The 24,903-nt window shown below is 39.3% G+C and overlaps 3 protein-coding genes across 16 annotated transcripts in view; 1 reads left to right on the top strand and 2 right to left on the bottom strand.

Annotated features, from left to right (window-relative positions):
• Window positions 1-1,208: 1,208 nt before the first annotated feature.
• Window positions 1,209-7,694, bottom strand: ccnc (cyclin C). Its single transcript, XM_067482849.1, has 12 exons — window positions 7,537-7,694; window positions 7,044-7,150; window positions 6,800-6,884; window positions 5,498-5,567; window positions 5,348-5,399; window positions 5,177-5,232; window positions 3,945-3,980; window positions 3,774-3,865; window positions 3,590-3,657; window positions 3,398-3,477; window positions 2,751-2,869; window positions 1,209-2,396 (listed from the first exon to the last, which is right to left on the bottom strand). The coding sequence occupies exons 1-12, from the start codon at window positions 7,566-7,568 to the stop codon at window positions 2,342-2,344; spliced, it is 852 nt and encodes a 283-aa protein (XP_067338950.1). The 5' UTR covers window positions 7,569-7,694; the 3' UTR covers window positions 1,209-2,341.
• Window positions 7,695-10,109: 2,415 nt separating this feature from the next.
• pgm3 (phosphoglucomutase 3) lies at window positions 10,110-15,121 on the bottom strand. 2 transcript variants are annotated; one of them, XM_067482844.1, is made up of 13 exons: window positions 14,964-15,121; window positions 14,072-14,280; window positions 13,725-13,909; window positions 13,499-13,566; window positions 13,250-13,383; window positions 12,944-13,139; window positions 12,438-12,595; window positions 12,275-12,358; window positions 12,106-12,204; window positions 11,878-11,997; window positions 11,632-11,754; window positions 10,964-11,137; window positions 10,110-10,859 (listed from the first exon to the last, which is right to left on the bottom strand). In XM_067482844.1, coding segments are annotated over exons 1-13 (1,641 nt in total). In that variant the 5' UTR covers window positions 14,965-15,121; the 3' UTR covers window positions 10,110-10,769. The 2 variants fall into 2 exon arrangements, with proteins under 2 accessions (XP_067338945.1, XP_067338946.1); XM_067482845.1 differs by having other exon boundaries at window positions 14,968-15,120.
• Window positions 15,122-15,494: 373 nt separating this feature from the next.
• The window catches only part of LOC137102901 (clathrin coat assembly protein AP180-like), a 30,837-nt gene continuing 21,428 nt past the window's right edge, over window positions 15,495-24,903 (top strand). For 5 of the 13 annotated variants that reach the window (XM_067482831.1, XM_067482832.1, XM_067482833.1 and 2 more), the window contains exons 1-5: window positions 15,498-16,155; window positions 16,270-16,546; window positions 23,854-23,996; window positions 24,253-24,328; window positions 24,756-24,858. In XM_067482831.1, the coding sequence (XP_067338932.1) occupies window positions 16,417-16,546; window positions 23,854-23,996; window positions 24,253-24,328; window positions 24,756-24,858 (452 nt within the window). In that variant the 5' untranslated portion in view covers window positions 15,498-16,155; window positions 16,270-16,416. Of the gene's footprint in view, window positions 16,156-16,269; window positions 16,547-23,853; window positions 23,997-24,252; window positions 24,329-24,755; window positions 24,859-24,903 lie in introns of all 13 variants that reach the window. The other 8 variants (XM_067482834.1, XM_067482839.1, XM_067482840.1 and 5 more) reach the window with 4 other exon arrangements.

Below are 24,903 nucleotides of genomic sequence, written 5' to 3' on the forward strand. Positions count from 1 at the left end.
AAACAATGGGCAAATATGTTCATTTAAAAAACATGCCCCGAATTGTGGACGTCACAGTTAAATTGTGTTCTACTTTTAAAGTTCATGAAACAGTTGTTTCACATTGGATTCACTCTTTTATCCTTGATTGCTCCAGTGACCCAGTGAATATCGGTAAAATGATTTTATCTAACCAACTCGAAGCCCAATATTAGCTAAAGATCCCCAAAATGTTTTTTAGCTATAAAACACCACTGTTTTTATAGTAAAAACACATTTTCAGCCTTATCCCTTAGTTACCATTGCACATCAATATATTTATTATAAGACGTTTAGTCGTAGACCATGTGAAAGTTTTCAACACGTGAACACCTAATTCGATTTCAATATTTAGGTGATCAAACAATCCTTTTATTATATTAACATTATTAAAACCCTACAATAGTAACGATTGTTTTACTTTGCAGAGTCAATTGTCTTGTAGCATTACTTCCGCTGCTGGCTGAACAAGCAAACTTGACGTCACCGTGTCGCAATCATCTAAGAATTGAGTAAACAGATCCTTTAGTAATGTTTATCGTCTTAGTGTGAAATGGCGAGAGTTTGTAATTGATTTTGTATATTGCGCTATTGAGTCCAAACTTTCAGTTACTGAATAAATTGATCTTATGTCAAAACCAAAGACGCGACATAAAAGATTTCAACTTTCTAAAACTGTTTTTGTTCAGAACTGATTTGCATCACCACTAGGGGTCCTACCAGGGGGGTTGATATTGAGTTGTACCTAAGTGTTGCAGTTGCAGTAACAGAAGTGATCCACTTTGCTTTGCACATCATATTTTATTTCCATAAATGATGCTCCAAAATGACAAACTTTTGTAATTTGTTTCTGGATAATGTTTGAATCCAGACTTACTTGGAATATTTAGTTGGGGTAAAGCCCTTGTGATCCGTCATAAAACAGATGGAACCTGCTGATGGGAAGGAAAATGCCAGGAGGCAAAGCAAAACATGGCTGAGTCTCATTTGCCTCTAATGATTCCCTGTCTCACTAGTCTCTTCACTTAGTGTGAGTGAAACGAGTGTGGCCTTTATCAAGCTGTGTATGAACCCGTTTAGATGTTTTCCTACACTGACAAATTCAAAGGAGGAAGAAAACTGAATGATCCTGATTAGTTCAGCACAAACACACACCTAAAATATCTTTTACAGTTTGCCTGAATTAGACATTGTGCTTTAATGAAGGGTTTAATCTTTAATCAGCAGCTTTTATTTTGTAAGGCTTTCAAGCACCTTGTTTTGAGTAAAGCCACACATAGCTTCCACTTTACATCACAAAAATATAAAGACATCTACAACTAGATGCACACATATGACCACAATTAAATGATTAAATAGATGGCAGAAAGTAGAAAAAATAAGAATGTACAACCTTAATTCTAGAACATGTGTTAAAATGAAAAATTATGAAAATAAAATGGAAATACAAGCTTTCCAACAGGCAAGGAGCATCATGGAAGTGAAAGAAACAGGAGCATTTCTATTACAAGCACAAGTATGAAGCCAAACCAGCTCACAATTTCCACTAATTCCCCTTAAGCAAAAGCATGAAAGATAAAAGAAAAGAATAGAATTATAAGGCTATTTACAAAAGGGGTTCGCAAATGGGAGGGAGGAGGGGGAGTGGTCATGATTCAAACCAGTAAATTCTTGTATTTCTGAAAAAAAAAAAGCCTCTGTTGCATTTTTTTACCTGCCACAGCCTATCTTTAAACAGCACAGGATCAAGTGATTTTACAGAGAAGACTACTGTATTATAGTCCCTGAGGAATGAAAACACACCCATACTGACGTTTATCATGTTGTGTACACACACACACACACACACACACAGAAACAGTACTTGTGATCAAGTTTTCTCGAATCCCATAGAGCTCTGCATGAACTGGCTCGCTCCTCTGGGCTTTTCAAGGACGTCAGGATCATCACAATGACAAGTTTCTACCCCCATTAGTTTGCCCCACATTCAAAGACACCACTCCCCCACCAAAGTTCATCTCAAGCCTGACACAGAGTAAGCGGCCTCATCAAGATAACACAACTGCCTGTTGTCAGCGATGGGCTATTCACTGCAGGCATGTCCGCTCACTCGATCCATGAACCCATAATGGACAGAGGTGGAAAGTGAAAACATAGTTCTCAAAGTTTGCTAGGGCATCCATCGATGATGAAGGGAACATCTTGGTCAGCTGAAACGAGTGATTTTTTTCAGCGGACATCAAAAAGGTCGTGCTGTGTGAGATTTTCAAAAGAGCCGCTACATCAACGTAATGGATTCCAGTACAGAAATACAGACATCACGCTAAGACTGACTATAGGAGTTGCTTTGGTTCCCATTGGAGCTCTGGTCACTCTCACTGGAAATGGAGCAAAGAGACAGGTGGAGAAACAATTACATACAGTTAAAAGTTAAACTGCAAAGCGCTCTAACATGCTACATCGTTCTGAGTGTGCCCTCAAAAATCGATAAATGAGACATGTACAGTTTCTTTGGCATGTAATCAGATTAGCTGTCTCAAATTTTTTTTTTTTTTTACTTTCCAGATGAATCACAATTAGTAAAAATACACTGTAGCCATTTTCTCACTCTCACATCAACAACGTTCTTATTTATTTTGACATGTCATAATTTAAATAAAAAAAAAGAATCTGTATACTGCATTTCCAGGGGTTGGGGGGCAAATACAGTCTCAATTAAAGGAGTTACATACCTGTTAGGAGGAGGTTTGGGCTTGGGCATCTTGTTCAACACTGCAGCTATCTCCTTTCTGTCATCAAAGTTTTTCCATTGGTCGTAGAGCTTCAGAATGACACGAATAATTTCCAGGATCTTGATGGAAAACAAATACAAGTCAGCTCAATCTGAGACACAGCTGCTTATTACAAAAAAATATTAAAATTATAATTAATTATAAGATAAAGTTTTCTCTCTTCTTGTTTAAAAAGGTTCAAGTGTCCCAAGTGCTCCTAAATCAACAATAAGCTAGAAAGGATATCTTGCAGTTGCATTGTTTTGTTAAGATTCATACAAGTTCTAGGGAATCTTAAATATATTTTAATAGTAAGAATGAATTGGGTAATGCATAGTGATCAAATAAAATATCAACACTGCATCAAAATAACAGTGGGATTGACCTCTGCTTTACACTGATTACAATAACGTCTCAGTACAGTAATATTCTTTTTACAGCATCTGTGGTGACAATTGGGCAGACGTTCCATGAAGATCAGTAGTAATAGTAGTAATAGTGTGAACATATTAACAATGTATTCTGCCTCACACTTCAAACATTCTCAGATAATTCTGTCTGCATCAAAAATAAAACAGTTTTAATACTGCAGCACAAGCCAATCTTACTTTGTCCATGTCAACCGAGAGCTCTGCAAACCACTGCCTGGCATCTTTCTGCTGCACCACACAGGCGACATGCAAACAGGCTGTGGGAGGAAAATTGGAAAAACTGATCACATTACATCTAATAAAACTTATTTTAAGTCAGTAACTACATTAAGTGACCACCAAAAAAAAATGCATGCAAACAGATCTTACCCAGGGCAATCATGAATGGAGGGTAGAGCAAACACAGATCTGTCCTGTATGTGTCATTTACTATTCGCCTAATAGAAGCACAGAAAAGCACAGTGTGAGAGGCCACCATTCCCAGCAATATCTAAATTGTTTTACCCCCCCATCCAAAAAGGACACAGGTAACTGTCCACAGACTGTATCATACCAGGCCAGAGGTAGCAGCATGTCCTCCTGTCCCATATCCTGCACATACTGTAACAGTGGTCTGTAGGGGTGGTATACGATCAGGCAACAGTCCTGAAACATGTTACATTAAAGTCAATGAAGACAACTCCCTGCAATGTTTTTAAGTGAGAATGACACAATCTGCACTTACCATCAGCTCCAGAAGGTAGAACTCACACTCTAATATCTGTAAATACACAAATATAAATCGTGTTGAATATAAACTCAACCAGTCGAACAGAAATTTTAAAATAGACTCCTATTTGGAAATATTGCTTCAAAAACAAGTTGATGGGATGTGGCTTTTCACAGTTAAAGTGAAATTTACTGTCTTGATGAATCATAAAATATTTGGATCACATAAAATCTATATTTTGCATTTATTTGTATTTTACATTTTCAGATAAAAAGGAGCACAGATTAAAAACAAAAATAACAATTCACCAATCATTAATGTTTCCAACCACTGCCAAAGAAGGAACACAAACCTAGATCCCACCTCATGTTGAATAAGATTTTACTGGAATTATGACTATTCCCATGTCTGTTCCTTTGCCACCCTCTCTCTCACTACAGAGCAGACATGAAAAATTATACTGATTAGTCCCAGCACCCTGCAAACTCATTCTATGCTGTAATAGCCGCTCCCTCCATTTATCCCTTCACTGTGGCCTACTATAAAAAATCATTTACACAGTTCACTTGACAGGTTGCCTGTCAGAACAGCCTTGATGACCTTTAAGAAACTTGGTGGAAATGCTGAATGAATAAAATGCCGGCAGGTGACACTGCATTGAGAGATGCCGCGCAGAACAGAACTTTGCACCTGTGCACATGGGCAGCTGTGGCTAAAGCAATTTCCCAGAGCAACAGAGTTTTTCATCACAGAAGTACAAACTGTAGTTGTGGAATCTCATGTAATGATAGGCAAGTAGGTTCAGGTTCTGATGTTTTTATGAATGACTGCCACTTTGTTTGATATGGATTTATACAGTAGCCAGCAGTCCACATTTTTTATGTTCATATCATTGTCAACCAATTAATATGCAGAAAAAGACATTAAAACAGCAGACGGCCAAGTAGAGAGATGGAGAGAAAGTGTGAATTGTTATAAATGTGTGGGGGAATTGCTCACAGATTTGTGAGAATAATTTTTATTATGCACAATTTCAGCAACAAAATTATAACCAAAAGCTGTATTATACAACAACAGACTAATAATTTTATTAGGTCGCAAATAACAGTTTTGTGTGTTATTTTCTCCTTATTTGCACAGTGAATCCAAATGTAAGAAGTAATTTTAGTAAGTATAGTACAACTTGAGTTGTGCCAGATAAAAGCAACCAAATGCATAAAAGGTAAACTGCTAAATATTTTACTTACATGATTCATTCTGTAAGGGAACTCCTTTGGAAAGGCGTAAGAAAATCTGGTTTTCACTATGGGAAAAAAGAACCATAAATGTTAAATGCATAGGAAAACACGGTTTGACTGAAATAAAGCTATTAAACTGTGGTGCTATATTCACTTTTATTAAATATATTACTAACTTACACACAGATGTTGCTGCTGAGATCAGTCTCGTATTAGAAACAACTCCAAATTCCTGAAAAGGACAAAAGTTTAAGCTAAGCACAGCAAAACCTGAACCTGCAATTTTGCTTATCTTTTTATAACATAATGGCATCACAGAAACCACCAAACCTCAACTTTGGAAGCCAAAAAAACGCAGGTTGGAGCCATGAGCACTGGGTCTATACTTTTCAACGAATACCTGCAAACAAGAAGAAAGTGGAGCAACCCCTTATGTTGAAATGTCAAAGAGTGAATGAAATTTTTTTTTTGCATCAAAATTATATTTAATGCACAGCTAGTCCCAATGTTCTTTTATCATCAGAACTAAAAAATTGGTCAAGTGGTCAGTGGATAAATCAAAATTTATAGCAATCAGGTGTTTGACCTTTTAAAAAGAGACTGTCAACACTTAATGCTTAACAAGTGGTACCAGATTGTTTAAACTGGGCTTACACTTTAAATTTGGAGTTGGGTAAATCTCCAATGGCATTAGGAACAGCTTTCAGAAGAACTGAAAATTAAGCTTGTAAACCTTCATAAAGCTGGAGGAACATCTAAAATAATGTAAAAGCATTTATGGATACCAACCTTAACTGTATAACCATAAGCAGAGAATGTACCATGGACACATTAGGACTGCTCCAAAAAGTGTAAGGCCAAGAAAAATAAGTGAAAGTGGTGCTTGGAAACTTGCTCAAGTTCTACGTGAGAATCCTAAAACAAACAGCAAGGGACCTGACAGAGTCCTTAGACACATCTGGAATAAATGTCCAGATACCCACAGTCAATTGTAGCCTGCACAACTCTGGATTGATTTGGAGAAAGCAGACATTGAGCCATTGCTTACGTGTACACATAAGGCAGCATGGTTGGTGTATGCTAAGGACTATGTTAAATTTCAAATAAGTTTGGAACAAGATTGTGTGGTCTGATGAAACCAAAGGCATCAGAAAATGAAGCTTTGGAGATAGAAGGAAGAATGAAAAAGAAAGACAAGGTGAATGTATTACCATGGCCTTCTCAGGTCTCCAGACTTAAATAATATAATATGAAAATCTGTGAAAAGATTCGAAGAAGACTGTACAGACAACCAATCTGGTGGACTTGGAAATATTAGGCCATGAAGAATGGGCTAAAATCACACCTGAAAGCTCAAACACGTTGCTCAAGGCAAAGAGAGGTCATAAAAAGTATTAGAGAACATTTCATTATGAAGGATGCAAACGTTTGCAACTTTATAATTCTCATTTAAAACTCCTTAGTCCCTATTTATTGTTTGACATTTACACCAGCTGAATGTGCATTAAATATTTTGTTGATGAAAAAAATGGTAAAGACCAAGCTATCCACTTTTAAGCTAGCTACGATATATTGATAATATATTATTTTGCTCAAAACATGTGGTGGTGTATTTACTATGATTTTCCTTACCTGGCATAGAAGCGTTTGAAGTAGACAGTTGCAGTTGCAATGACCTGCTGCCGCAGCTTCAGGTGTTCCCCTAAAGCCTGGATCACTGAAATAAAAGGAGAAAGAAAAGTTTCAACAAGAGCATTGATAATAACATGTCATTGTCAATTCGGTATATTCAATATTTTCCAGGTAAAATTAACAAGTATTTAAGTACGTACAGCTCTCATGTTATATGTTATATGATACAAATATAAATTAATACCATTGGCGAAAAAGATCTGCAATTTCCAGTACTCCTCTTCTGTAAGAAACTTAAGGTCTTTCTGGCGCTCCTTCATCAGGTCCTGCTTATCCAAGACCCACTGCAGACTTTAAAACAGACAATACAGATCAGGTTTTAAATGTTAAAACACTGGATACAAATATATAGATGTGAAGACACCTGTACTGGTTAGTCAGTATAGGTGTTTTTTACCATTTTCACCACGGCGCTAGCCATAAATAGTACTCTCGCAAAACATGGCAGCTACTCAAGAAGACCAAATTAATTACGTTAATCTTAAAGCGAAGACTATCTATCAGCATTTTTCTTTCTGTTTGTGTATTTCAATGTGTATTTTACAGCACCAGTACTGCAGAGACTGCGAGCTTTGCCATACGATGTCGCACAAATGCAGCTAATACCTAGGCCCCACAACAAAGACGTCGATTTACAAAATAAATACGTAACGTCAACTTTTTACGAAAACACTCACTAATGAGAACTTTGCCAGAAGTTTCCCGCCATGTCGCAGTACTTGAGGTAGAAAAATGCACTTAAATTTTAGATATATTTTTAAAAAGAAGCGATTAACCCAGGCAAAGTAGTTGTGCTTAGAAGAGACTAGCGTTCCATCTAAAGTCTTCCGTAGAACATAAACGCCTAAATTGAATGGTTCCGGGCATTCAGTTGATGGATGATGGAGCATGGATGTAGCCGAGAACCAGGCTTTTATGATGAATAGAAATAATGAGAGGCAGGAGATGGTAGCTCTCAATGACCGCCTGGCAGCATACGTTGAAAAGGCAAGAGCCCCCACACCCTATTCACAGACATGATTGTTTTCAATGACTGTCATGTCTTTGATCCTAAAGACAAAACAAACCCCCTCAGATACACACATCCTCTTTTTTTGTGACTTATTTTCACTTTGAATTCTGTTTTGGCAGAATTCTACAACACAATATTTCTACACAACTATAGCAATAAATGGCAGAGCATCAACTTGATCATTGCATAGGTCTGCCTCCTGTAGGTGTGAACATTGGAGGCTGTTGGAGGCAGAGATTAAGGCAATGAAGACCCACCATGACAGATCCTCAGTCCTCAGACAGCTATACGAGTCTCAGCTGAGGGACCTCAACAGGGACGCTTAGCAGATGAGAGTCCAGAGAGTTTTAAAACACCAAAGTAACCCTGGTCTGTACAGGATTTGTACTTGACAGCCCAAGAGGCTATGTTGGGTCAGCTGAAGATGCTGAAGATCAAATATGAAGAGGCAGTGGAAGCCAGAAAAAAGACACAGAATGACATCAAGAGTTTTCGTCCTGTAAGTGGAAAGTCTCTTTTCTATATTTAAACTGAGTAAGATTTCAAAGCTTAATACATATTATGGGCAGAAATAGGTATTTAACCTCACAGTGCGAATCTCATGTCTTTATCTGTTCCAGGATGTAGATAAGGCAATCTCAGCCAAAATTCCTCTGGAGAAGCAGTTGGAAAACCTGGAGGTTGAGCTGGCCTTCCTCCAGAGAGTCCACAAAGAGGTAGCGTGTGTGCTTGTCCATCCACAGCAGCCAGCGTAGATGAGTCTGTGTCTGCATGCCGTTCATGTTTTTATTAAGGGTTTATTGGGTTGGTAATTATTCCTGTGACAGGTTACACTTTGGTCGGGCATTGTTGACAGATAGAGTAAGGCTGTCAAGATAGTAATTATCAATGCAGCGTGAAGTTCTCAGAGGAAAGCTTATAAGAGGGGAAATCACAGCCTATAAGAAAGATGTAATTTTCTGCTTGTGTTTATGGGTGGTACTGTGATTTCTTAAGACAAGCAAAATTGTGTGTACATGTGTGTTTAGATTCTTAACAAGGAACAGGATTTGGAAAACCTGAAAGAAATTAGTATCTGGAGGCCCAGATGCATGATACTATGACAAAGTAAAAGAAGAAGGAGGACTTACAGGTTTTAAGAAATTAAATCATTAATATCCCTTAAAAGCTTTTTATTTTCCAGTCTGATCATCTTATTCCTACAAAATAAACCTATGTGACTGTATTTTATTTCAACAGGAACGAATAGAATCCATAAAGCTGGAGGTGAAGATGACAAAGGACAAGATCGCTTTTGCGGGAATATCAGGACCTGCTGAATGTTAAGATGGCTCTGAAGATTGAGATCACCACTTACAGGTGAACAAAACAATACACGTATTTAAGTAGCTCACAGTGTCATTTATTGACTGTTTCATATTTGATATTTTATATTCCTTCTTTCAGCGTTTCTGTATTTTGTGTGCAGTGCTTACTTTAAAGTCACTTCCCTGTGTTTATTTGGCAGGAAGCTGATTGAGGGAGAGGATACCAGTCTGAGCACCATAGTCCGTAACCTGTCCCTGACTGGAGGCCACCACCTTACTTCTAGTGTACACATTGCCTCAGTCGCAGCTTTAGCTGCTGACAGTCCTGCCCCAGCAGCATCTTCAAAGCTAGAGGAATCCCACGGTGACAAGCTGTGGCAGGGCCGCCAAAGCTCCAGGTGCCACCCAGACAGATGGCAGTTCAGAAGAGCAGGCAACTGAGATGACAACGAGGAAGAGTGTGCTCATCAAGTAGAGGGGGAATTTTGCACAATCTGTCACTTAATAAGTTTTAGCTAATTCACTTAGTGGCCCAGCATAACAGCAATCTTTCATTATCTCATTCTTATATACAGCTCTACTGCTGAGGAATAAAACATTTTTCTGTTCCGAATTCTTGTTGGTCGATCTATGCTCACTAGTTGCAACCGTTCATGCCACGCTGTTTAGGGTTTTGAAAGATTCTGTCTATTCTCCATGGACATTTTAAAGTCTCTCTGTGTCACATGGCTCTGGCTACTCCTAACTTTCTGTCAGCCTCTCTTAGCCTTTCTTTTTGAAAGTAACAAAATAAATAGCAAGTAAGCAAAGTTGTGGTTTTCCTTGAAATCACAGGATATGTGAAGTCATCAGTGTCACTTCACAACCATTTCCTAATGCAAACGTTTGATTTCCCTGTTTCAAAAAGAAGAAATGACAGTAACTGGTGGAAAAAGAGGAAAGTTATATTTTAATCAAAAGAGAAGTGAAGATCTCCTTAAATTCATCTTAATGTGTTTATTATTGTGTGGGTAGTGGAGTCGTACTGCATGTTTTGGCCACCATATTTAAGATGAACGGGGTGGCTAAACATTAGAACCACCTCTTCTTATAATGCACTTCACTATGACTCCACTATAAACTTTGACCTCAATAATAAACACATAGTAGAATTATCATCTTTCTCAAAGTTTCAACCTAAAAAATGAGAAATTATAACCTTGTAGAGTAGAATTCATGACAAAGCCACCTGTATTGGAATGCATTAAATTGCCCAAGTGTACTTAATGTTGCGCCTGACCGGTGAATATATATACAGTATAGTCAGTTTTTAATATTACAAGAAAATTATAAATTAAAAGGTACATGACAGTCTGTTTAAGATACGATAACACTGCCTCATTTTATTGCCTCCCCATGTGTGTCCCTTGTAATCACAAAGACAAATACAAAAAAAATTAATAGTATTACCAAGTGCAATTAACAGTACAAAATAATTTTATGCCGCAGCTCCAAAAAATGTTGGTAAACTACAACTGAGGATTTCTGTCAAAACCCACCAAGAATGAGACAAAATTCCGGGGTTAATAAAGTTGCATATGTGAAAAGGTTTTTAGTGCAGTGATTTAGGTTCATCTCCCACTCCCCCAGCAAGGCGATAAACTGCAAGGCTGACTTCATGTGCAAGAGCATCAGCACTCTCCTAAAACACAAACACAATATGTGGAGCAACAGGATTATTTACAATACAATTCCCTTCAGAACCATTTGTTGTACATCAACACCAAAAACAAAATTATTTCTCACCTGTGTTTCTGCTTCAGTGTAAACTCTCACCACGTCCTCTGTGCCGGAGGGTCTTACAAAGGAACGGGCCTTCCTGTATTTCTTCACTAAAGTGTCGATGGCCTCTTGGAGTCCTGGTGGGCTCAATGCTCGTCTCTCTGCATCTGTTGTATCGATCACCCTGCGGTCTAACACCTACGGAATATGGAGACGATGCTCTTATTAAGTCTTCAAAGCGTCCTTGAGCAGAAAACTGAAATCTCATCAGGTTTTGATTGGACCGCAAATAGAGTCATGTTTTATTTAAGACATGCTTACAGTCAAAATCAGACAAAGAGGTGTAAATGCATTCGTGTAATCTTGGCAAATCAAACCAAACTGTAATTTTTAAACTCTTAATACATCTGTATTCAGGCTGTGAAGAGATGATAAAAGAAAGGAGGTGGCCTATAATTTACGAACAAGTGTTTTTACAAAATTAGGAAAAATCAAATATATACAGTATTTTCGAAGCATTTTCCATAACATTCAATAAGTTTCAAGTCAGAACTCTGAGGTACTACATAACATTCTGTCGCTTTTTGTTTTGACAATATGCACTTTGAGAGAGGCAAAGATAAGCACGATAAGCCTACACGATTAACTAGAAGATATGTATTATAAATTATATTACATAAATGTGTGAGTACCTTGACTTTCAGCTGTCTGTTTGGCAGGTCAGTGTAGATGGCATCCCACTGCTGGACAGTCATGCCTTTGATGGCTAATATAGCTTCAATCAGCAGCATGTCAGAAATGGCATCACCTACAGTCTTTAGACGATAAGGCACAGAACAGGGTTTCTTCAGATGTTTTTCTGCATAAAAAAATTCTTTAATCCAATGTTTGTTTGATATTGTATTACATGTCTCAGATCAGTCAGTGAGTGTGTTTACCTGGTTGATGATGTTGACAGTGTTCTGCAGCAGGAGAGCTGCTCTCTTCCTCTCGTCATCAGTGTTGGGGTCATTCGCCAGCTGCTGGATCTTTTGTTCAGCTGCCTTGCTAAACAACACCTTAACACACAGACAGACGGTGCAGAAAGAGCTTTTGTTATTATGAAACATTTTTGACAACTGGTGAATTACGTGCTGTAATCTGCATACATATGTGTGACTACCCACAGTTCCATGACCATTGGCCTCGAAGTACACACCAATGTCAAACTCCTGGGCTGCATGGTGAAGGTGCTTCACCCCAGTCTTTGTACACCTCACTATTACCTATGGGACAGCAGAATATGTCAGCACTAACTCAGTAAGTGTTGAATTTAAGTGAATTATCTCTTCTTACCTTCATAGTGTTCTCCAGGTAGTCTGTTGAGCTCCCGTTAGCATAAGCAGTTTGCACAACTGCTATCTTCAAGTCTAAACCAGCCTACAGAGTCCACAAAAAACAATTTAGTGTTGTATGTATACAGTATCCCCCACTTTATTGTTTGTATTTAAGAGTTTACCTGTGTGAGCAGCTCTTTAAGAAAAGTGCTAATGAGAGTGGCAATCTTGTCTCCATCCAGAAGATGAAACTGTTCCTCAGAGTCAACGTAGTAATAAACTATTCGGTCAGCATCACCATCAAACGAGCAGCAACGCTCTCCCGTGTTCATCAAAATACCTTCCCAAAAAGATAAGGTGGCACAGATTTTTTTATTTAGTTACACAGAAGATAATCTGACACTTAATTAACAAACAAAAATCGAAAAATAAATTGTATAGCAATTATATTCATTATTTTGGCAATTTACTTATTGAAAGACTCCTTCTTTTGGTCAAACATTTAATCTAGGATTACACAAGAGATTAACCTGAGAAATAATGTTCGGGATATAATGCTATCTGCTATAGTTACACTTTTCAACGTATTATCTTTAGGGAAAAGACCAAAAGAACATTCCTATTGAAACAAATAAAGACCACTTGCATTTGCAGCATTTGAGCACTAAACAATTTGTGTTAGTCTCACCTGTTGGAGGTTTCTGCTGCACTTTAACAAAGTCGGCCCCACACTGGTAGTTTAGCTTTCCTTTGGTGCCGTCGTTGAAAATGGAAATCTGGAGCTCTGTCTTCAAAAGACTCTCCATCTCACGGACCTTCAGAGCCCCAATGCCATTAGCACCATCCACACAGAGGTGCTTTTGGTCATCTGTGCAGTTAGGAGCCTACCAGATTAACAGAAAAGTGAAAAAAGAATGGATAACTACAAAAACACTAAACCAAAGTCCACAAGAATGAAATTACTGGAAAACAACAACACGCCCTGTTTCCTTACATTCTTTGCCAGCCGAATGAAAGCCTGTGAAAGTTTGTTGTAGTATCCTTCCACTGTGGCCTCTCCATATTTACCCTCTGTGTTTTGACAGCAAACCATATAGTGGAGCTGTGGGGTTGTCACCAAACCATAATCTGATAAGACAGAGGTAGAGGAGACAAATAAGAAGCAAAAATTTAAACCAAAATAAAATAATATAAAAAGTACAATAGACAATACTAATACTAATACTCGTTTAATAAACTAAACCTTTGCTGTGACCACCAACAGCAGTTACTCCATCCAACACTGCCTGTGAGAGGCTCAGACTGCTGCACCTATAGTTAGATGACACATGTGTTTCTTAGTCTTTTGTTGTTAGGAATTAAAAACACCAATAAGCATAACAGGTCTGATTAAGGTGTATGTCAGTTTACTTTTCTGCAGTCTTATTTTAATAAAGTATCTATGAAATCCAAACCAGAAGATCATGTACCTGGTGTCTCTGCCCACAAAAACGTTAGCCTCCTGGCTCATGTTTATAGTCTCCTTCTCTATGATGTCTTTTAAAGCAGTGAGCATATCTTCCTGTTCTGCGTTGGCCAGCTGGGTAGCGTAACCCTCCCACGCTGGTGTGACCATCTCTCCCATAGGGTCAATCAGCTTTACCCCATTGTCCTCCTACAAATCAGTTAGTGGTTGAATAGGGATTAAATAAACAACGTTCTACTGGGACAGGTTGACATTATTGTCAAAATAATTGCAATAATGTAAAATATCTCCACAGAACACAAGCCAAAGTAAAGAAGTGGATATTTTAATTTGTCTGTATAAATGTCTGACCTCAGGGTTGTGTGATGCAGTGACCATGACGCCTATGGTGGCTTTAGTCTTTTTGGAGCGGAGAGTGGCCAGCAGTCCCATCCTGAACATGACATGGTCAAGCTGTTTGGCGTTGGTTCTGAAGCCGGCAGTGCCATACTGCAAAACCAATCCTGCAGGTTTAGGGTGTAGACTTGACTGCTTTAATACTTCCTGGAACTGAGCCATCACTAAAATACATGAATCAGACATAACAAACAGACAAGTTTGTGCTGGAATGAGTATTCAGGTTCTGCTATGGTATGTTAAAGCATATCACTGGGTTATATTTACTAATTCAAATACACATAACTTTTTGAAATTGGAGCTGGTTACGGCGCAGATCATTTGAACAATTTTTAGACTTATAAGTAACCTACAATCTAATTATGTGAAAAGACCCTGGTTTATAATATTTAACTATGTAAGAGTTACAGTTGTCAAATAGTAATAGAACCAATTGTAGCTTGAATATTTTTGTTTTAAAGGCAGAAAATAAATTATAGTTAAGAAAAAGCACTGAGAATAAAATTTAGCTTTTTTGAAAGCATACATATTCATTCAAACATTATGATCATATCTTTCTTCAGGCTTAAACGACTGCAAACAACGCATAGGCCAACACTTTATATAACGTGTCAAAGGACAAGAGAAGGACAAAGTTTGCAGTTAACAGCACCAGTCTGCCGCCCACTAAACAGATAACCTCAATAAACTGACTCAATGATTCCAACTGAATAACAAAACTAACTTCATTAGAGTGAATTAAACAAGCTTGAACTGCACAAACGAGTGCTTCCAGGGTTAAACGTAAATGACACTATGTTAAAACCAATGCAAAACTTGTTAGCACAATAAATTCGGTTTAACTTACTTACATTCACTCCAAGGATTGGTTTATGCGGCAAGTGAAGAAGCTCTGTTCTTCCCAGTTCCTCCTTCTGATTGACGACGTGGCTACAGTTCCGGGTACGTCACATGACGCACGTAAACTCGGCGTCCGTGTGTTGTACTCCACGGAAGGTCTATTTGCCACCATGAGCAGACTAAAATGCAGGGATTCTGGGCACCGTTACTCCACTGCAATATTGTAAAAATAATACGATTTTTATGAAATGCATTTCCTGGAAATAATAAAGAAAGAAACTATTTTTGCCCACATATAGTGCAAATCTGGAGTCTAGTCAATCATTCTGCCCATGCCTTAACATCGATGTGGGGGAATATACTACCGAGGTCTAACAGATTACTTTAACCCCTAAATGTTAAACGTGGAATAGCCTTCCTCGCATGATAGCAATAATTTAGCATCTTTATCAACTGTCGATCTACGTGCTGTACGTGCAAACCTGTGTGATGCATAGCATAACATAGATACGCTACACACGTCATTAACCCTTCGGTGCACAGGGACCCCACGCCTCATCTTTAAGAGAAGTGGGATGCAACGTGTGTCATCCAAACTAGTCTAAGGACCTGCTGTGGGTGGAGCGTCGAGATGGACGTATAGAGAGGACAAATAAATAAACAAACGTTAGGGGGGAAGGAGAAAAGGAAATTCCCTACTGTCCTTTCCTCTTCCCGGGCATCTTGCGCTGCGCAGTGCTGGCGACACCACCCGGGAACGGTGCGTATTTTCTATCGGTCTGAGGAGAAGACCACAGCATTTCTGAGCCAATACGGACAAATCAGAGCGGAAAGAAACGCCGCAATCTGTCAAGCGAGTGCGGGTTCTTACATTTATTTTGGAAGGGTTTTTTTAATGATCTGACGGGAGGGAAGCAGCCAAACCCGATGCCCCCTCAAAACGAGACATCTGACCGACCTATGGAGCATTGATTTACCTTCCATGATTTTCCAAACATATATATTTTGAACGATCAGAGGAGTCTCTCCTGTGCAGCATTTTTAATTGCACTATTTTTGAGATAATTGTTGCTTGGTGAGAAAATTGCTTTCATTGCCAGTTGAGCGTTACATAACCGAGTGGCTTTAGCTGTCCACGGTGCTGAACTGAACGCTCAGAGCCTATAACGGGACGAGCCAGTGGGAATTCACAACCTTGCGTAAGTCCACTCATGTCACCGCGCATATTAACAACGTGACCGCATGATTTGATGCAAAGACAACACTTAACTTGCGCTTTGAGCTCATATTGTGTGCCTTTTCCGCCCACACAGAAGGTCACGGGCCTGTGGAGGAGGACAGCACGGGATCCACTCACTGAACCACCACCGGGAAGCTGCTTGGTTTTATTCTCTTTTATTAGTTCCACCCCGTCCCGTGGTGAAATACATTCCTGAGGTGGTCGACTGAACGGAGAGAAAATGTCGGGGCAAACGCTCACGGATCGCATTGCCGCTGCGCAATACCAGCTAACGGGATCAGATATGGCCCGGGCTGTCTGCAAAGCCACCACTCATGAAGTGATGGCGCCCAAGAAAAAGCACCTGGACTGTAAGTGTAGTCCTTCTTCCTCCTCCTTCATTCTGCACGGGTAGATCATATAGGGCCCATAGGGTAACAGGCCTCAGTCTTTACAAACCACATGTCATCACATCCAAATGGGCTATGATATAATTGGGAGCAGTTATGTTTTAATTCCCTTTGCTTCAGTGGGTGTGGTGGTGCCATAATGAATTGATGTAGCCATAGTGATGACCCCTCCGGTGACCCTCTGTGTCAGCCTCAAGTCTCTAGTAAACATGATGGGCCAAGAAGAGAAAGTGGGAGGGGGAGGGAGTAAAAGGACATATTTTAAGGTAGAGTGACAAGGCATCCTCAGAACAAGGCCATTTAATGTCTGCTCTCTGTCCTAAAAAATCACTTTCCTTTAACACAGAAGCCTTTCAATGTTTAGAGGTGAAGAAGACCTGCAGGTCATGATACTAAAGGACTCTGTGCTGGACACAGAGACTACACTTTAAAATGTAAAATTAAAGCATGTATATCACCAGTCTAGACACTTTCGGACTGTAAAGTCACAGATGAAGAATATTATCACACCTCACAGCTTTACTAGCACATCTATAGATGACAGCAGGTGCTAACTTATGACAAATCATGATTAATCACTGTCATCTCCCACAAATACTGAGTCAGACCAGAGAATACAGATAGTGGCACTGAATAAAGATTGGGATGGGTAGTCTAGGTGACTCTAAAAGACATTTGGTTGGATGTCTCTTATCTGTGTCGGTGTGTGGTCATTAACCAGGTCTGGTCCTCTGTCTTGGGCAAAGACGTTATATCTGGTGATCCGCTCTCCCGCTGAATAATTTAATAATCAGCCAATGACTGCCTTGCATTATTTACACAGCCAAAGGTGATAATGCTAGTGCCAGAATGCACCAAAGACCAATGCTCTTCTTTGTCTGCTGTTTTCACATGTTTGTTGCCTGGATGACTTTAGCTTTTGTAGCTTTTTAAAAAACTGTCACTGGCACAAGTCATGACTTCTTTGTCCACCACATGTCATGTTAGCACAAATAATGCTGACATGCTGGACAACTGATATAGGCTTTATATTCAAGTGACTTCTACAAGGTGTCCTAAAGATTTTTATTCTTGAGGTGAGGTTATGTTGTATCTATATCTGGAGCAATTAAACAAGCTTCATGTTTTTGTAGGCCACTGTGCTTCTCTTGCACGTGGCTCTTGGCTGGTGGAAATAACATGAAATACTCAAAGGTCTCAAAGTTTTTATAGAAATTATAAATATACTCATAAATCACTTGTGTATTATGACCTTAAATAGTTAATGCTGAAAATGGGAAACATTTAAGGGGATTACTTTAAGTTCCAGAATGAAAGTGCTGTACAAGTACAATAAAGGGCATTACAAAGTAATTAGTCACCTTTCACCAGGCTTAATACAGCACCTGACTCTAGATGTCTACCTAAGTGTTTTTATTCCTTTGTCATTGTGACAGTAACTGACTCTTGTAGTCGATGTGGGTGTGTGTTAGTGGTAGTAGTGATGGTGGTGGTGCAGTACAGTTGCTATGGCAACAGATTGAGATTGTCTGGGGATGGCACTGTAATGACATAGACATACATCTGTCATCTGAAATGTGAAGCAACAATCGCAGTGGCTCCATTGACATTTTTTGATTGTTTTTTAAATGAAAACACTTAATGATGAGTGTTGTTGAAAATATTTACTTAAAATGTTTTACGGAGAAAAAAATCATTCTTAACTTCTTCCTTTTGTATGTGCCTCCGGGAGTCACTGCTAAAAGTTCAGGGTGTGAAGTTAAATTAAAGTAGTTCCTGAACTGTACTCTTTGAAAAACAAGTTTCAAATAATATACAATAATGTGTGATTAGAATACACATTATCTTTTTCATTTAATCTCAAAATATGTATAAGCAACACCTTGCTTTTTGCAGGTTGTGATGTGCAAGGTAATGTCTTGCCTAGAAGCAGAGACATTCTAGAGTTTGGTTATTACTATATGCTATGAACAATTACTGTATGGTTATTGTGCTAAGATAAGCGATCCAGCTGCTAAATAAAACCTCACATTTAACATGTAGGCTCGATTATGATATTGGCATCAATCCTTTAACTGTAAATATAATTTTTTAAAAGTAAGCAAATTAGTGTTTGTTCCTATAATGTTGACCATATAGAGAGTTAATGGGTGAAGAAGGGGCTGATTTTATTCACAGCATGGTGTAAACTAGTGTGAAACCACTTGAAGAAGCTTTTGTCACTATTGCACTGCACATAGCTGACAGCAGACAGGAATTATTCTACCCAGATGAATGTGCACATTAGCTCAGAGAAGTGTACTGTGTAATTTCATCTGGAATATTCTGGCTACAACTAGAGTGGTATAATTTGCAATTACAACTCACAGTATAATAGCATACATAGAGTAAAAAACATGTGCATACGTAGACACAGTTCCACACAAACTTACACTCACACAGTACAAGGCCTTACTATTCATTCCTAGATCTTCCCTGTTGACAGTGGATTACCGTAAGAGTCTTTATTTAGCTCACCCAATCCTCATTAGATACACACACACACGTACACACTACTTGTATGAGAAGGGACCATGTTTCTGTGGGTTTTTTGAGTGTGCAGTTTCAGAAGAGTTTAATCTTTCTACAAAAAAGTGAGGCTGACCACGCGACAGAGAAATGGCAGTGAAGACAAAACAGTGGATGGAAATAATTTTAAGAGAAAATTATCCCTAATGTGGTGAAGGACTTGATGTCACTGCAGTTATTGGTAAATATAAAAACACTGGTCACCTTTAGAGAGAAGCTGTGAGCAATTAGTTACATTGTTCAGAAAGACTAACTGGTTCCACAAATGAAGTACTAGATTCACTTAAAACAAGATAAAAAAACGCATTCATGAGAATTTGAATCATTGAAGCTGATCTCGTTTGTCCTGTTTTGTGCTACAAAGATAATCAAATAAACCTGAATCATTACACTTGGTGCCACAGGTGACAATGGCAGATAATGGGGACGTGTTAGATGATGAAGACAGTGTAAAAGGAGGTGGGTGACAGGTGTGTGTGCTGTATGGGGGATGGGTGGTGAAACAACCTCCATAACAAGACTAAAACCAGTGATTAGTAATAATCTGTTTACAATGCCCCCTCACGCCCTAACCCCAGTTTCTGTCCTGCCCCCCTCCCATGACCTGACTCACACACCTCCTTGTTTTTTCAGTCTACAGCTGTTTGTCTCAACACACTCTCTGCTCTTCTGTATGTGTCAGCGCTTTTTCTTCCATCCTGTTATGCCTTGCTCATCACCTTGATGTATTTTTGGTCTTGTCTGCAGTCTGGTATCTACCTACTTGAGGCAAGGCCAAGGTCTCTTAGATGTAATGTTCTTCCTCTTCTTATATTATCAGAGGTGTCAATATTTGCAGCATTACTCTCTGTATGGACACACACAGTCTGGACTTCTATGGCCATCAGCATAAAAAAAGCTTAAATGTCAGGAAGTTAAATGCTATTGCTTCATATTGTTCCACTGTTCACAGTTTACCTTCACTGTGCCCTTCACAAATGCAACATCTGCCCTCATTTACATTTATGCTAAAAATGCTTTAGAACGTTTGTCACTTTGGCCAAACATGCTGCAAAGATTCCTTCTCAAACATTACTTACTCTGCTTGACCAAATCCGGTTGGAATTTTATATTTGGATTATGTATCTCTGGCCATCTGTCTGCCTCTGAGAAAACCCCAATAACTCATTAGAAATGTCCTCATCATACAAAGAATGAAAAAACATATATTGTTAAATGTTTATTGGAAAAAAAATATAAAGCTAAGCATATAAAACAGTAAATGTCATCGGATCGCAAATGGCAATGTTTCAGGTTTGGTTTTGGATCACATTTTAGGATTAAAATGATTGTTTGGGTGAGAATGTTTTGATTAATGAACTTTGTCAAAATTAATTATAGATAATTAATTTAATATGAATATTACAGTGCATGTAGCAGAATGGGTATGACAGGCCACGGGTCCACAAAATTGTGTGCACATCATATTATAGAGCTGAGACAATTACTCATTAAAATTGATGGACAGGACATTAAATTAGCAGCTTTCTTGTTTTGAGTCATTTTAAATAATTCTTTAGGCTCAACTGGGGGGCAATGCAAACACAAGGGGGTAATGCAACTACAAGGGGGCAATGCAATCAAAAGAGGGCACAAGCCAGTGTCTTCTTGTGCCAATCCCAAGTCCGGAGAAATGCTGAGGGTTGTGTCAGGAAGGGCATCCAATGTAAAACCCATGCCAAATTAACCATGTGAATCATGATTTCTACACCAAATCCGACTTTCATACCAGATCGGTCGAGGCCTGGGTTAACAATGAACGCCACCAGTGCTGTTGACCTACAGGGTGCTGGTGGAAATTGGGCTACTGTTGGTCAAAGGAGAGGAGGAAGACGTGTTTGTAGGCAGAGAGAGGAGAGGAAAGTCAAGAGTGTAGGACAGACAGTAGGGACTTTGAATGTTGGGACTATGACAGAGAAGGAAAGAGAGTTGGTTGACATGATGCAGAGAAATAAGGTGGATAAACTGTGTGTCCAGGAGACCAGGTGGAAAGGTAGTAAGGCTTGAAGCTTAGAAGCAGTGTTGTAGTTGTTTTACCATGGGTCGGATAGGAAGAGAAATGTAGTAGGAGTTATCCTGAAATAGGAGTTTATAAGGAATGTTCCGGAGGTGAAAAGCATATCAGACAGGTTGATGAGTCGGAAGCTAGAAATTCAAGGCGTGATGTTCAATGTTTCTAAGTGGTTATGCCCCACAGGTAAAATGTGGGTTGGATGAAGTGCTGCAGAGCATCCCCAGAGGTGAGAGAGTGGTAATTGGTGCAGATTTTAATGGACATATAGGTGAAGGATACAGAGGTGAGTAGAATGTGATGGGCAGGTTTGGACCTCAGGACAGATGATGAAAGACAAGAAGGATGCAAAAAGGATGGAAATGGCTGTAGTGAACACTTTCTTCCAGAAGAGGCAGGAACATAGGGTGACATATAAGAGCGGTGGTAGAAGCACTTGGGTGGACTACATCTGTTGTCAATGTTGTAATCTGAAAGAGATCAGTGTCTGCAAAGTATTGATAGGGGAGAGTGTAGCCAGACAACACAGGAAGGTGGTGTGTAAAATGGTGGTGGGGAAGATGAAGGGGACTAAGGCAAAGCAGAGGATAAAGTGGTGGAAGTTGAAAAAGAATGTTGTGTAGTTTTTAGGGAGGTACTGAAACAGACTCTAGGTGGTCTGGAGGTGCTTCCAGATGATTGGACCACTACAGCTAATGCAATTAGGGAGAGGGATGGGAATGTATTGACAGGTGCCAGGAGTGTGATGGGAAGGAGAACTTTGCAGAGTTAATGAATGTAGAAAATGAAAGGGAACAAAGAGTAGAAGAGGTGACTGGTGTAGAGCAGGAAGTAGGAAAGATTAGTAAGAGTGAAATGAGGAGTTGAAGTGGATGAAAGGCAGTTTGTCCTGATGACATACATGTTGAGATATGGAAGTGTCTAGGAGAGCTGGCAGGAGAGTTTCGGACTAGTTTGTTTAACAAGATCTTGGAGAGAGGATGCTTGAGGACTGGAGGAGAAGTGTACTGGTCCTGATTTGTAAGAACAAGGGAGATGTGCAGAGCTGTGGCAACTACAGAGGAATAAAGCTGATGAGCCACACAATGAAGTTGTGGGAAGGAGTAGTGGAAGCTCGGCTAAGGGCAGAGGTGAACATTTGTGAGCAGCAATATTGTATAAAGAGTACAACAGATGCAGTATTTGGGGGCTGATGGAGAAGTACAGAGAAGGTCATAGGGAGTTTTATTTTGTCTTCGTACATTTAGAGAAAGTGTATGACGGTGCCGAGAGAGGAGCTGTGGTATTGTATGAGGAAGTCTGCAGTGGCAGAGAAGTATGTTAGAATGGTGCAGGACATGTGTGATAGCTGTAAGACCGTGGTGAGGTGTGCTGTAGGTGGGACAGAGGAGTTCAAGGTGGAGGTGGGTCTGCATCAAGAATCAGCTCTGAGCCCCCTTGTTTGCTCTGGTGATGGGCAGGCTGACAGATGAGTTTAGACAGGAATCTCTGTGGACTATGAAGTTTGCTGAAGACATTGTGATCTGTAGCAAGAGCAGGGAGGAGGTGGAGGAAAATCTAGAGAGGTGGAGGTCTGCTCTAGAAAGCAGAGGAATGAAGATTAGCTGCAGCAAGAAAGAATACATGCTTGTTAATGAGAGGGATCCAAGTGGAACGGTGAGGTTACAAGGAGCAGAGGTAAAGAAGGTGCAGGATTTTTTTATTACTTAAGGTTAATGGTTTAAAGCAACAGAAAGTGGAGGTAGCAGAGCTTAAGATGTTGAGGGTTTCTTTGGGAGTGATGAGAGTGGACAGGATCAGGAATGAGGACATCAGAGGGACAGCTCATGTTAGATGTGTTGGCAATAAAGTCAGAGAGGCCAGATTGAGGTGGTTTGGACATGTTCAAAGGAGAGACTTTGAATATATCAGTAGAAGGATGCTGAGGTTGGAGCTGCCAGGCAGGAGGTCTAGAGGAAGACCAAAGAGGAGATTTATGGATGTAGTGAGAGAGGACATGAAGTTAGTTGGTGTGACAGAAGAGGTTGCAGAGGATAGAGTTAGATGGGGGCACATGATTTGCTGTGGGGACCCCTGAAAGGGAACAGCCGAAAGGAAAAAAAGAAACAAGAATATCATTAAAAATATTTCAGATACAACTGAATGCAAAGTAGTTCAATATAAACTGTACCTGAAATAGACTGATAAATGCTGTTATTCTTTCTCATAACTTAAAAGCAAAAGTGATTCAGTGTAAAACTGCACTCTACACATTCATCTGTATCACTGCTGTCCAACTCAAAAGGATGTATATATCTTGAATTGTCACTGACACAGAGTATTCCATTGTCTGGACACTGAGGGTTTGAACTGCAACCCAGGTCAGAGAGATGACAAAGTATTATTCCATCTCTTCGCAGTGTCAGCGTGTGTGTGTACTTGTGTGTGGGCTTGTGCACCAACATCATTTTGTATGTGCATCAGGTCTTCTTCTTGGCTTTGTCTCAGGGCTGTCTCGAGGAACTCTGCAGAGTTTTATCACAAGACACACAAATTTGTCTAAGGATAAGCTTGTCAGGCTCTATAACATTTCCTAAACTAGACCACTTAATACTAAAGTCTCAAGAGACAGTATTAACAATGGTAATGTGTCTTTGTGATGTTGTTGCAGACCTGGTGTCAGCCACCAATACCACCAATGTGAACATCCCTCAGATGGCTGACACACTGTTTGAGCGATCCACCAATGCCAGCTGGGTGGTCGTCTTTAAGGCCCTTGTCACTACTCATCACATGTGTGTCTACGGCAACGAGGTTAGTAAATGTTATACAGACTGAGCAGTTTTACCTTAAAGCTGTTTAACTTCTATTCTGAAATATAACATTAATATAAATGCTATTTTTAATTAGTAACTTATTTAGCCAGTGTGTGTGCAATCATAGATAGAATCCCATAGAGAGACAAATCTTATTATATATGTATATATTATTGTATTCCTCGACTTTAATTTGCCTTCACTACCTCTAGTAGTTAAAAATGTCATCATTGTGTTTTCTATCTCTTTGTCAGAGGTTCATTCAGTACTTGGCTTCCCGGACCTCCCTGTTCAACCTCAGCAACTTTATCGACAAAACTGGTTCTCACGGTATGAATGACTCTCGTCATTTAGTATGTGCATTCCGGGGAGATAAACACAAAGAGAGCCATCTGGTAAATAATGAGAATGGCACAAGGTGGGACACACACGTGTAATTGTAAGCACACAAACACACTTACTTGTGCATAATGTACACAAGCAAACACATTTCTGTTTCTAAGGTCTAATACCAAAAATACAATTTATAAATTTGTTTTGCTACAATTAATACAAAATTTGAGAATTTCAAAGGTTTTTTCCTAAATAGATTTTACCTATAATAAATATACAATAATCAGGTAAACTGATCACTTAAAACCAGTTTCATTTACACTAAAACAGGTCCTCCTGGACAAATAATTTTTATTCGAAAATCAAAATGTATTAGTGTCATTAACATCCTTTCTTTCTCTGGCATTTATTTCATTCTGTTTAGGCTATGACATGTCTACATTTATCAGACGGTATGGACGATACCTGAACGAGAAAGCCTTCGCCTACCGCCAGATGGCTTTTGACTTTACCAGGGTTAAGAAGGGGTATGTTAAATATGGTTATCATAACCCTTTTTTATGTGGAAACCT

The sequence above is a fragment of the Channa argus genome, chromosome 17 (genome assembly GCF_033026475.1).
Source record: "Channa argus isolate prfri chromosome 17, Channa argus male v1.0, whole genome shotgun sequence".
In the NCBI taxonomy this organism is placed as follows: Eukaryota; Metazoa; Chordata; class Actinopteri; order Anabantiformes; family Channidae; genus Channa; species Channa argus.